This window comes from Sinocyclocheilus anshuiensis, unplaced genomic scaffold (genome assembly GCF_001515605.1).
Source record: "Sinocyclocheilus anshuiensis isolate Anshui unplaced genomic scaffold, SAMN03320099.WGS_v1.1 scaffold795, whole genome shotgun sequence".
Taxonomy (NCBI): domain Eukaryota; kingdom Metazoa; phylum Chordata; class Actinopteri; order Cypriniformes; family Cyprinidae; genus Sinocyclocheilus; species Sinocyclocheilus anshuiensis.
In genome coordinates this window covers 214,438-228,285 of record NW_015549596.1, presented here as the reverse complement: position 1 = coordinate 228,285, position 13,848 = coordinate 214,438, and the positions used below count along the sequence as shown (strand labels likewise).

General features: G+C 35.6%; 2 protein-coding genes across 4 annotated transcripts in view; both read left to right on the top strand.

The window, feature by feature from the left end:
• The first annotated feature begins 1,456 nt into the window (after window positions 1–1,456).
• On the top strand, window positions 1,457–9,374 carry LOC107658396 (pyruvate dehydrogenase E1 component subunit beta, mitochondrial-like). Its single transcript, XM_016446926.1, has 10 exons — window positions 1,457–1,556; window positions 1,654–1,713; window positions 3,602–3,709; window positions 3,793–3,855; window positions 3,940–3,975; window positions 4,058–4,343; window positions 4,421–4,531; window positions 8,115–8,206; window positions 8,504–8,645; window positions 8,951–9,374. Exons 1-10 carry the CDS (start codon window positions 1,521–1,523, stop codon window positions 9,094–9,096), a joined length of 1,080 nt encoding a protein of 359 aa, XP_016302412.1. The 5' UTR covers window positions 1,457–1,520; the 3' UTR covers window positions 9,097–9,374.
• Window positions 9,375–10,120: 746 nt separating this feature from the next.
• Window positions 10,121–13,848, top strand: part of LOC107658394 (BTB/POZ domain-containing protein KCTD6-like) — a 7,629-nt gene continuing 3,901 nt past the window's right edge. Inside the window, exons 1-2 of one of the 3 annotated variants that reach the window (XM_016446922.1) lie at window positions 10,121–10,418; window positions 11,791–11,867. In XM_016446922.1, the coding sequence (XP_016302408.1) occupies window positions 11,841–11,867 (27 nt within the window). In that variant the 5' untranslated portion in view covers window positions 10,121–10,418; window positions 11,791–11,840. Of the gene's footprint in view, window positions 10,419–11,739; window positions 11,868–13,848 lie in introns of all 3 variants that reach the window. The other 2 variants (XM_016446919.1, XM_016446921.1) reach the window with 2 other exon arrangements.

The following is a 13,848-nucleotide window of genomic DNA, read 5'->3' as shown; positions in this document are numbered from 1 at the left end:
CCGCTGAATATTTAGCAGTGGTCTGGAGAAGAAGAAATCTTCTGAAGTTTACACAGTGATTTATGTATGTCCGAGGACAGGAGAGGAATCAGTGCGTTTGACAATGAAGAAAATTGCCACTGATTTTTGCCTCTGTACAGTTGCCACAACCGTTGTTCAAAGCACTGGAGATGAACATCCTCAAAATGCTACAAGATTGTTTTCCCTGTTCTGAAAAACTTGTATTGGCAATATTTTAAAAGAATGGTCTTGTGCTTTTTAGTTGTGAACATTGAAGTAAAGACAATGGAACAGATCATGTGTGGTTTAATTCTTTCTTCAAACTAGCATAAATTAATAAATAACTATTATGTATAGATGTTGTGAATAAAATAAATTGTTAAATTGTATTTTGAAATAAAACATATCTATATCTATATATCTATCATCTATCTATCTATATATCATCTATCTATATATATCTATCTTTATTTTTAAATAAGAATATATAGTGAGATATTTTTATATTTATTTTGAATATTTTAAATAATTTTTTTTTTTTATAATATTTTTAACTTCATTGACATTTATTAGCATGTTTATTAATGATATATTGTAACATTTTAAAACAAGAAACTCAGATTTTTTTATTGCAGATTAATATATGTACATATCTGGTTTACAAATATGTTAGAAAACATTGTTACAATTAGAGTTGTTTTATTTTTATTATAATATTAATTTAACGATATGCTTTGTTAATCAACATTTATTCATTTGTTTAGTAATGATATATTGTACAGTGTATATCTATTTTTTTAAATGAATAAATATGTAGAGATCTCACGTGAATTATAATTACATTGTAAATGTATTTGACAAATTGTAGTTAATATTAGTAGTAAGAGTTATATTATTGTATTATATTTTAAATTTTTAATTAATGTTTTATTAATTTTATTTACATTTATTAGCTTAATGATATATTGTAATTTTAAAACTATCATGTAAATATTTCAGATGTATATACATATATAATACACAGAGATCATGAGGTTTATGATTACGTTTTAAATATAGCTAATAAAATTTTTCATATTTTAATAGTTGCTAGTTTATAATCACGTACATTTAAAATATATTGTCAATATTTTAGATATTGTTTTTAATCAAATGTTGTTGACCCTTTATTATGGAATATTTTAGATATCTGGCAACAATTACATTTAGTTTAGTCCATTTTCAACATGCCCACATCCCGTCTTTTAACATTAATGAAAATCGCGTCATATTTGTCCTTTTTGTTAAATAGTGAAGCAATTTATTTAGAAATCATTGATTTTTTTTGTTTCTATAAAAAGATTTTTCTCTTGCCCTTGGACGCCCAATGACAGTCTGACGGCAACTTCCGCTCTGTCATGATTCAGCTTCACTGATTGGCCGCTGTCACTGTGTTTCCTGTTCTGATTTTACAACGCGCCCTCTGATTGGTCGAAACCGCTGGCATGACAGCCCCGCCTCCAGACAGAGGACAGTGAAACATGGCGTCTCTAAGGTGTTTCCTGCGTTCGGGGAAGGTATTTGTGTGGAAATATGACATATTAGCAACATATTACGCTCATAATAATAAGATGAGAGTTTTGAGACTGATATGGCGTTGTGTTTGTCTCTCAGAATGCCGTTACAGCGGTTTTGCGGCGGGAGTTTCATGGGACGCCGCCGGCTGCGGTGCAGGTCAGTGATGCTGCGGCTCTCACCTTCAACAGATGCTGCATGAAACTAAACACTAAACCTTCAGAAAACACCTGTAAAATGTGTCGAATATTAGTATGTTTGGTCAGCCCATTAATAGCCACCATTGAGTTCAACAATACATACTGAACTGCTAACAAAAACGCCATTGTGATAGCATGTTTTGGGTGTGTACTGTGGTAATGCCATGGTATTAAGAACCTTTCAACCTTTCTTTGGTAATATTCCATGATAATGCTATAGTTTTTTTCCACATGCTCCATGGTGAAGCCATATTTTGGCTTTTTCTTTATATGTACCATGGTAAAACCTCGGTATTTTGGACATTTGTCATGTTTTAATTGACATTCTTTGGTAATATACCATGGTAATGCCACATTTTTCCATGTATACCATGGTAAAACCATGTTATTTGATGTCCCATGGTAATACTATGGTGATTTGAACAGTTACAGTGTTTAAATGGACATTCTTTGTGAATATACCATGGTTATGCAATAGTTTTCCCATAATTACCATGGTAAAGTCATGTTTTGTTTGTTTTTGTTGTGTACCATGGTAATTTTTTATTTATATTATATGAATACCATTGTATTTTGTATATTATTTAATTTTTTAACATTTTCCTTGTGATATGATTTTATAGAAATTGTATCCATATTCTTTTTTAAATTTACCATGATATACCTTTTTTTCTCCATATACAATAGTGTTACTATGTTTTTATATATATGATACAATATTTATTTAGTACCATGTTTCATACCAAAATGTTATGCAATTGCTATGTATAATTATTGCGTTGCATTCTGTAGGCTAATTTTTAATGAACACACTCTTGATTATTTTGCAAATTATCACGGAAGTCAAGTCAAGTCAAGTCACCTTTATTTATATAGCGCTTTTAACAATACAGATTGTGTCAAAGCAACTGAACAGCATTAATTAGGAAAATAGTGTCAATAATGCAAAATGACAATAGTAAACACAAATTTTTTCAGTTAAAGACAGTTCATCATTGAATTCAGTGATGTCAACATCCAGCTCAGTTTAAATAGTATCTTTGCAATCAAAGTATCTTTGCAATCAAAGTATTTCAGATTTTCTCAGAATTTAGTATTTAACGTGTGCACATCTCATGGTTTATAATTATATTGTAAATATAGTTAATAAAATTAATTCATATTTTAATATAATTAAGTACTTTAATATAATTAACGTTATAAATAATAGTAATTAGTTTAGCACAATTATACATTGCTAATTATTTTCAAATAATCATATCAATGCTGTGTTTCCAGTGTAATAAAAATACATCCAGTTTTAAATATTATCCAATATTTATTTCCACCTTATTGACTCTATTTTAAGGCATATTTTGGACATTTTCATTTTTTAATGGGCAACTGATTAAGAAATAATTGTTTTTTGTTTTTATATATTAAATACTTCTCTTGCCCTTGAATGCCATAGTTCTTCCATATGCTTTTTACCATGGTAAAGCCATGTATAATGATAATATCTTGGTTTTTGGACTTCATAGGATTACCATGACAGTTTACTATGTATATTTACTATGGTTTTACTATGACTTCATATACATTGGTATATAAAGGTTTTATGGGAATTTTATAATGACACCATGTTGTTTTTTTACATGTCCCATTGTGTTACTGTGTTTTTTGGACATGTACTATGGTATTACCGTGCTTTTCCTTGCAGTATATTGGGGTACCGTATAAATCTCATTGTATATGAACAATAATTACAATACAATATACAATAATTACTCAGTAGCATGTTTTATATTAGAGTACCATGTTTTTTACCATGTGATATATGTATAATTAATTGCATTTTATTGTTGCAGGTAACAGTCCGAGATGCCCTCAACCAGGCCATGGATGAGGAGCTGGAGAGGGATGAACGGGTTTTCCTCCTCGGAGAGGAAGTCGCACAGTATGACGGTGCATATAAGGTTAGATGCAAATATTTTTATTATATTTCAGTTATCAATGATCCCCAAGAATCTTTTTTAAAGTTGCTTGTGTTGGGTTGCAGGTTAGCAGAGGCCTTTGGAAGAAGTACGGTGACAAACGCATCATTGACACACCAATTACAGAGGTGAGAATGGTGATAAACTTCTCCAAAAATCCTCTGTTTGTTTTTAATTATGTTAAATCAAATTTCCTGATTTTTTTCATTCAGATGGGCTTTGCTGGCATCGCTGTTGGTGCTGCCATGGTGAGTTTTTCTGTAACAACATTGATAAAAGAATGCGAAACTCCATCATGTTCCCAAACTAACCCATCACATCCTCTTTCAGGCCGGTTTGAGGCCCATTTGTGAGTTCATGACCTTCAACTTCTCCATGCAAGCCATCGATCAGGTCATCAACTCTGCTGCCAAGACCTACTACATGTCTGCCGGCCTGCAGTCTGTCCCGATTGTGTTCCGCGGGCCCAACGGATCTTCGGCCGGTGTGGCGGCTCAGCACTCCCAGTGCTTCGCAGCCTGGTATGGACACTGTCCCGGTCTGAAGGTGGTCAGTCCCTGGAGCGCCGAGGACGCCAGGGGCCTCCTGAAATCAGCCATCCGCGACGACAACCCTGGTGAGTTCCTCACCGCGTGAAGCTGATGATCACAGGAAGTGAAGGCGGCTCTGACTGTCGTGTCGTGTCTCTTTCAGTGGTGTTTTTGGAGAACGAGCTGATGTACGGTGTGCCGTTTGAGATGTCTGAAGAGGTTCAGTCAAAAGACTTCCTCATCCCAATCGGAAAAGCTAAGATTGAAAGACAAGGTGGGTGATGTTTTGAGTTTAATAAGTTGAGTATATAGTAGTAGTAGTAATAATATTATATCACACATAATTCTATCCATCTGTCCGTCTGTCAATAATAATGATATTATTATTATTATTATTATTATTATTATTAAGTATTTCTTAAAAATATTTTTAAATAAATTATTTAAAGTAATTTTAAGAGCTTATTTAAAAAGGTGATATTAATTGGAAAACTTTTGAAGGAATTAAAAAAAGAAGAAGAATTAGTAGCAATCAATGCATTTTTACTAACTTACTGGCATTTTGTGAATATTAATTAATCATGTAATTAGGCATGGGACGATAACCGGTTTCAAGGTATACCGCGGTTTGGAAAGGTCACGGTTTCGAAACCATTAAAATTTCCCATTATACCGTTCCTGCGGTATGCACAGTTTTTTTTTTTACATGTAATCAAAGATGGAAAGTGCAGGACTCCCTCAGTTGTGTGCAGTGAAGAGCGTAACGAGTCACATGACCCCTTCCCCTCCGGTTGGTGCGAGCAGTCAGTGAGAGTCACCTGTGTGTAGGATGGCCGAAGGAGGTGAATCCCTGGAACTTTTTCCCCCGTCGAAAAAGATTAAGTCTGCCGTATGGGAATTTTTCGGGTAACATAGACTAACCATGTTCCGTACACAATGATGTTTCGTACAGATGACGTTTTAGCGCCGATCGCTAAATAAATACTTCCAGGTCTATATAATCTATATATCTATATCTATCTATACGTAATCTATCTATCTGTGTCATCTTCATTTCTCCCTCTTTTACCCCTGATCAAGACAGAGACCCACCCGCCGTTTGTTTCAGTGTTGAAATAAATACTATTTGGCTTGCTACCGAGGCAGATAACATGGCTAATTAACTAGCTAACGTCAATTAGTTTCCTCCCTCACGTTACTTCATAGAGCGAGGAATAGCAGACTAAAGTACTACGTTTCTGCGATTTAATACAATAATTAAATTTAGCTGGTATGACGTCTATACTTTTAAGCCTCCTGCCATTGTTTATATCTGTTCAAAATCACGACATTTAAAAAAACAAACAAACAAACTGCTGGCTCTCAGGTGTCTTTGCCACTGTTTGAGTGTTGTACAGAGAAAGACTGTGTGTGACAGTGTGTGTGTGTGTGTGTGTGTGTGTGTGTGTGTGTGTGTGTGTGACAGTGACACACTCACGCTCTCTCTTTCCTTATGTGTATGTGTGCACACATCCTCGTACCTCACCGCTCCAAACTTAATCCAGGAAAGGTGAACATTCCTGCATCATAACTTGGACTGAAAGATGAATGTGTAGAAAGTGAGCATGTCTCCAAAAACCTTGTTGAGTTGCAGGTTTAATGACTGCATTTTTTATTGATTTATTTTTCTACAGAAATTATGTTTTGATTTATGTTTTTTTATTATTGAGCTGCAGCTTTAGGCTCACTTAAGTGATTGCATTTTTTTTCATTTAGAAGGATTTTTTTTTACAGAAAATAATTTATTTATGTTCTGATTATTGTTGAGCTGCAGGTTTAGGCTCACTTAAGTGACTGCACTTAATTTAATTAAGAAGAATTCAATTATTTATTTAAATTATTTAGCCTGACATGTTTACTGTTCCAAAATGTTCTGTTTCTTAAAAATAAAATGTATTGTGTTCAGTGTGGAAAAAAAGTAGTTTTTTACCCAGACATTTAAAAATAACATATTGTAGAGCTGTAATCGCAATACCGTGATACCATGATATTTTTATCTAAGGTTATCATACCATCAGAATCTCATACCGGCCCATGCCTACATGTAATCAATGGGGGAAAAAAACTGTAGTCTGGTTATGAGTATTTTACAACGTAATGTAATCTAATTACAAGTATTTAATCTTTGCAATCTGATTACGTAATACAGATTAGTTACTTCCCAGCACTCTGTATATTGTGTAACAATTTAAAGGGATAGTTCACCCAAAAATGTAAATTCTGTCATTAATTACTCACCCTCACACCGTTCCAAACCCGTAAGACCTTCGTTCATCTTCAAAGAAATTTTTGATGAATTCCGAGAGCCTCCCATAGACAGCAATGTAATTACCACGATCAACGTCCAGAAACGTAGCAAGGAGATCGGTAAAATAATCCATGTGACATCAGGGGTTCAACCATAATTTTACGAAGCTACGAGAATACTTTTTGTGTGCAAAAGAAAACAAAAATAACGACTTTATTCAATAATTCTTCTTCTCCGTGTCACCCTGGCGCCATTTTGGAGAGTATCACTACATTATGCGCGTGCTTTGTAAACAATGTATGCGCTTGATGCTGCTGACACAGAACAGCATACGTTGTTTACGTTCAGATCAAAGCACGCACATAAGTAGTGATACTCTCCAAAATGGCGCCAGGGTGACGCGGAGAAGACGAATTGTTGAATAAAGTTGTTATTTTTGTTTTCTTTTGTGCACAAAAAGTATTCTCGTAGCTTCATAAAATTACGGTAGTTCCTTTGCTGTCAAGTCAAGTCACCTTTATTTATATCGAGATTCGGTGTACTGTCTTTTGGTCCAATAAGTAATATCTCTGTCTTATCCGAATTTAATAGGAGAAAATTATTGGTCATCCAATCTTTTACATTTTTAACACACTCTGTTAGCTTAGATAATTTAGAAGTTTCATCTGGTCTTGTTGAGATATATAGTTGAGTATCATCGGCATAACAGTGGAAACTAATCCCGTATTTTTTTATAATATTACCAAGGGGCAACATGTATATCGAAAATAGCAGAGGACCTAGGACAGATCCTTGTGGCACTCCATATTTTACTGGTGATAATTGAGATGACTCCCCATTTAAATTGCTGTCTATGGGAGGATCAGAGAGATCTCGGAATTCATCAAAAATATCTTAAAGCTGCACTATGTAACTTTTTCTGTTAAAAATGTGCAAAATGTATATAATGAGCGAGTACATCATGAATTCGTCTTCCAAACTGCGTTTTTGTCTTATTCCGAATCACTACAGTATAGTTATAATAAGTACTTATATTTGGACTATTGTAGCCTGGTCGGGTCGTCACCGCTGCGGAGTAACACATACCTGCGTGAATCGCCATAGACATAAACTTAGAGAAGTAGCTCCGGTTGGAATGTTCTTCCGCGGGATGTGTGCAGTTCTGTTTATTAACCGCTAGAGCGCCAAAAGTTACATAGTGCTGCTTTAATGTGTGTTCCGAAGATGAACGAAGGTCTTACGGGTTTAGAACGACATGAGGGTGAGTAATTAATGACAGAATTTTCATTTTTGGGAGAACTATCCCTTTAAATGGACTGAAACAGACATGTGAAAATATTTATATATGTATATTTAGCTTAAATGTTTACTATTGATTTGTGCGTTTTAAAAATGGAACTTTTTAAAATATTATTTATTTTAAATATATATTTTAAAATATTCTTCTTTTCTACCCTGTGAAAAATCTGTAACTGCTATTGTTAATTGTATTATTTGAGTGACATTTAATTGCCAGACATTAATTGCGACTGAATTGATTTCTGCATATTAATGTTGTCGTTTGATGCAGGAAATCACATCACGCTGGTGTCTCATTCCCGAATGATCAGTCTGTGTCTTGATGCTGCTGCTGTCTTGGCCAAGGAGGGGATCGAATGTGAGGTATGACGTCTTTTTTTCATGGTGTAATTGTTTTAAGTGCCATTTCCAGTTCAGGTAAGATAGACACTTGATACGCATTTTTAAGGATTCAAAAGAGCTGATTTAATTCATCGTAAATGAATGAACCAGTTTTGTATTTATGTAAATTACAGTGAAAAATTCTCAAAAAATTTACATTTGCTCAAAGAAAATGAATATAATCTCACATTTAACGCAATTTATATATACTTATTGAAATAACTAAGACGATTTCAATTTAATCTTTAAACTTTGACCCGTCTATGTTTTCTTCTGTAGGTGATCAACATGCGCACAATCCGGCCTCTGGATGCGGAAGCCATTGAAACAAGCATAATGAAAACAAATCATCTCGTCACTGTCGAGGGCGGCTGGCCTCAGTTTGGAATCGGGGCAGAGATTCTTGCCCGGATTATGGAGGGTATTTTTGTTAATATCTGTCTTTTTTTTTTTATTAATCAATATTGCAAAAATGCTCATTTGAAGTCAATTGCTGTGTTCAGAATGGAATACTAGCACACTATTTGCTGTATACTGCACAGTATGTAGTGTACACTGCTTTGTTTTTTAGTATGAAACGTACCTATGTAAACAACCGTATGCTGTATTTTTGTTCCATGACCTCATTATGTTGGATGATTAATTTGTGTGTCATTCCAAACATACCCATCGTTGTTTTCTCCTCAGTAAATGGATTTATTTCTTTTTTATTTTTTTTAATTCAAGGTCCCGCTTTCAATTACCTCGACGCCCCCGCGGTCCGAGTCACGGGTGTAGATATTCCAATGCCGTACGCCAAGAATTTGGAGGACAACAGCATACCGCAAATCAAGGACATCATCTTCTCCGTCAAAAAGACTTTGAATGTTTAACATAATAGATTTCCCTACCAGGACACGTTAATTATGAAATACTACATGTTCTCTCCCGTTTCTGCATCAATGTTTTGGGAAATAGGACGTCCTCTTTCATCTTGCACAGGTCTTTCTGTTACGTGGCTCTTCCTTCATTAAAATAATTTTCTCATTTTGACTCCAAAATGAGGTTTTGTCATGACGGTAACATTTATTATGGCTATAAACAACCAACCATGTGTATTATGCTGTAAATTCTACTGTAAGCTGAAGTAATAAACTTTTATCACAAAGGGTTGTAAGAATGGTTGTGATTTCTTTCATCTCGTTATATTTTTGCAGTGTTTAAATTTTAAGCGTAGCCATTTAAGAGAGCTTTGTAAGATTGTAACACCAACATTTCTATAAATGTATTTTATTTGTACAGTTTTGTAAAGTTATATTTTGCCTACTTGCGAGTAATACACAAACAGTAATTATAATAAAAAAAGCATTTAGTCCAATAACATTTTCTACTCTTTTGATTGAACTTCTCAGATATTTGTTTTGTGTAAATATATCTTAGGAGAGCGGTGTCAGTCCATGCGATTATAAGGATATTAGTCTTATATTAAATTGGTAGAAATGATGACACAGTTGAGGGTTGTTATAGTTGTTATTTGTTTAAAAGTTAACGATCATTTTCACAGAAATGTAATGGTTTATATCTATTTTACTCTAATATAATTTAGAGCTTAAAAGTGTAACCATACCCACGATAGATTTTTCACAATACAGAATATTACAATAAAAAGTATTATTAAAACGCAAAAGTAAGGACATAAAAAGGACACTTAACAACAAAAAGAGAAAATGGTGAAATACTGTATGTGCGATTTAACGAAAATTAACAAATCTGACAAAAATATTCATGAAACATTACACTTCGTCAGAATCATATTAAACTTATCCAGTATTCTGCTGATTTAAGTGTTTTGGATGAACGTTACAGATTTAGACAGGGCGGGGATTTGTGTAATGGGCGTGGCTTGTTTCGTGGGTGTGTCATTTCCGCTCACTCCACACTGATGTCCCTCTCATCTGTCCTGCTCTGTGTGAATCCATAAACATTACAGCTATTTTACAGCCTTTACTCAAGCAAACGAGTCTCTTTTGAACATAAGGCTTTCAAAATGTACTTGTATTTAGAAAAAGTCACGAAAAGCCCCTAAACTATCCCTGTTTAATTCCGCTATTATCCTCCATAATAATCCTGATGCTTTGAACGAGAAGAAACAACTGAAGTCCATCGGACGAGGAGGAGAGACTAAATCACTGAGACTTAACGTATTTGCAACGAGGTAAATATATTAAGCAATCCGTTTGTATTCGCATTAAGCGATAGATTGTTGATTACGCGTCTTTTGTGTTAATTAATACGGTGTGCAGCAGCTATAAATTATGCGCGTGCTGCATCATCTTTGATCATTAACAATAATTTCATCAATATCGATAGATTGCTGCTTTCCGTAGCTAGTTACGTTAATATTTTTCTTGTTTGAGACGTTGTAAAAATATGTGCTGGGATGCTGGGAAATCATTAGGTGTCCTTCACATGCGTCATTCATTTCACGATTTTAAAGGGGTCATATGATGCTGCTGAAAAGAACATTATTTGGTGTAATGAAATGTGTTTATGCGGTTTAAGGTTAAAAAAAAAAACATTATTTTCCACATACTGTACATTATTGTTTCTCCTCTATGCTCCGCCTTTCTGAAACGCGTCGATTTTTACAAAGCTCATCGATCTGAAAAACGAGGTGTGCTCTGATTGGTCAGCTATCCAGTGCGTTGTGATTGGCCGAATACCTCAAGCGTGTAACGATAATGTTACGCCCCTCACATACTGTGATGATGCCCTGTCAGGCCGGAGCGATGAGACAAAAACATGAAAACCCATTATAAACGAGGCATTTGTTGCATCCAATGGGGACATAATTACGGATTATAATGACTTATACTGTTTTTTTACGCGTTGCATCGCGCCGCGTAAACATAAAACCATGTCTGCATTTGTGATCGGAGAAATGACAAACAAGCGCTACTCTACACTGCCCAAAACTCGTGTTTGAATCATCAGTGGCAAATCCTTTATATATAAAAAACGTACTTACAGTCTGTAAGTCAGAACAGCCGGCATTGTAGTCTACTCTTCCAGGATCAGGAAACAGTCCTCCATAAAATGTGCTGCACACAAATTAATATTTGGGTTAAAACTGTTCTGGAACAGTGTTGTAAATACAATTTAACCACTGGCCAAACAAAGTAGTTTCGCTTTCACAACGAAACACAGCATCACACATGGCGGGCTAGAGTGAGCGGCGGCGGCCTAGAGTGAGCGGAGGCCGGCTTGAGTGAGCGGCGGTGGGCGGGCCTGAGAACGGAACGGCCGGTGGATTGGACGAAGGAGCGGCCGGCGGGCTTGCGGCAACCACATGTGTAAAGAATATCACTTTGGATTTGAGACTTTAGTCTTTGCAACTTTACAGATCTTCTTTATGCACCAAGAGCTTGTAACAGGGAAAGGAAGGAAAAATTGAAATGGCATCATATGACCCCTTTAATGTTTCAACAGTGATTTCATCACAACTACTCTTGAATGCCGTCTAAACTGTAAAGTAGTGTGTATATTTCTTTAGTTTACTGCAGGTGAAGTGTTTATACCCCATAAAGGCTGCAGAGAGCGTCATTCATCGCATCATTGAAGAGGAACAATTGGCCACATGGAGAATGGAGACTGGGCACACATGGTAAATATAAACGGATAGAATAAAGCAGCGGTTCTCAACCCAAAACCGTGTCGATATTGTTCACTGTACAAATACAAACAGAATAATGTGCAAAACAAGAAAATATATATATTTTAAAAGAAAAAAATATATTAAGAAAAGCCATTTGTTTTGGATGGTTTCTAGGGTGTTGCTAGGCGGTTGTTAGGGTATTACTAAATAATTGCTCCCTGCCTTCAAGTAAAAACCCCCATGTCTTTATGATATTCTAGTGCAAGAATTCACAAATATTTTTGTCAGCCGACCCCTTTGATGTAAAATATTAATGTGATGTATTTTAAGTTTAACATAATATATAAATATACATAAATATAACATAAATATAATTTAACATCACATTTGCATGTTCACGGTTATCTAAGTTGATTAATGGTCACATGAAATGTTTTGTTTTTAATTATCAGTTTGGGAAACCCTATTCTCATGCTAATATATGGTTACGGTGCTTTGCCATGCAGTTGCTAGAGTGTTTTGTGTGGTTTCTAGGGTGTGGCTAGACCAGGGTTGTCCAGACTCGGTCCTGGAGAGCCGGTGCCCTGCAGAGTTTAGCTTCAACCCTAATTAAACACACCTGATCCAGCTAATCAAGGTCTTACTAGGCATACTAAAAACTCCCAGGCAGGTGTATTGAGGCAAGTTGGAGCTGAACTCTGCAGGACACCAGCCCTCCAGGACCGAGTTTGGACACCCTCGTGCTAGGTTATCGGTAGCTTTCAGGACATTAGCTCATTTCACACAGTAATACTAGTATATTGCCATAAAATTACCTGAACCACTTCACTGGTAAATACAAAAATGTGCTGTTCACACAGGCAACGACGTTCTGTCTTTTTACCGGTAAAGCACCAATGAGACATGCATTTCAAAATACTGGTACATTCTGTGACATCCTTAACCAGAAAAATGACCTAAACGGTTGTGCCTCCCAGTGTTGTGTTTGTAAACATGGGGGGGTGTACACAGTCAACATTTTTGATGTTTTCATTTTTGTGTCAAACATTCACATTCATGCAGCACTTTTGGCCCAGAGACATCGTTCAAACTGAACTACACAGTGCGGAGTAAATGTGTCATCTGCGCCAGAATGTTATGATTGGCCCAGAGTAGACGTCCTTCGTCAGTGCATTTTGAACTTGTACGTGCTCATACCGGTAATCTTCATTCTGCGTTCACACACAGAATCATTTCGGTAATTTACTGGTAATGTTACAACTTCCCTTACTGGTAAATTGTCGGAAAGGAATTTACCAGTGTTTTTGAAAACGTCCTGTTCACACATGATCTTGTAACGGTAATTTACCAGTAAAGACTTTGTGTGAAAGGGGCTATTGTTAAGCAGTTGCAAGGGTGTTCTGGGTAGTTAACTAAGGTGTTACTGAACAGTTGCTGGCCACTTTAAGAACAGTACCTTCAATAATTCAAAGAGGAAATGAAAACTAGCTTGAAGAGTCAGCCATTTTGTCTTAAGCTAATGGTCCAATTTGTCTGAGAGTAACTCAATATTTGAAAACCTCTCATGTGACATTTACCATACTATTGGTGTTTACCATATTTGAGTTTCCATAGAAACCAATATTCCTTAGGGTATTGTCAATGCAGCTGAAAGCAGCAAATGTTGTCCGTGGCCATCCAGCTTTGCTAGAAAAACCAAGCTGGTTGACGTTTTGCTGGGAACAGCTTGGTTTTGATGGTCCAACTGGAACAGCACTGAATCAATGGATCTGTGTGGTAACTTGTGTTAGTCTAAAATGGTCATTCATATCAATCTGAGTACCATCTTGAGATTCTCAGCAGGTACAAAATGCACATTCAATGCTTTGAACATCAAATATTTGTGTTTTTCTTGGTGGTTGATGATGGATACAGTTACTCATTGTTTACATTGATTGCTTAGCTCAGCGTTTCCCAATTTTAGTCCTCGCGCCCCACCCCCCAAAATATG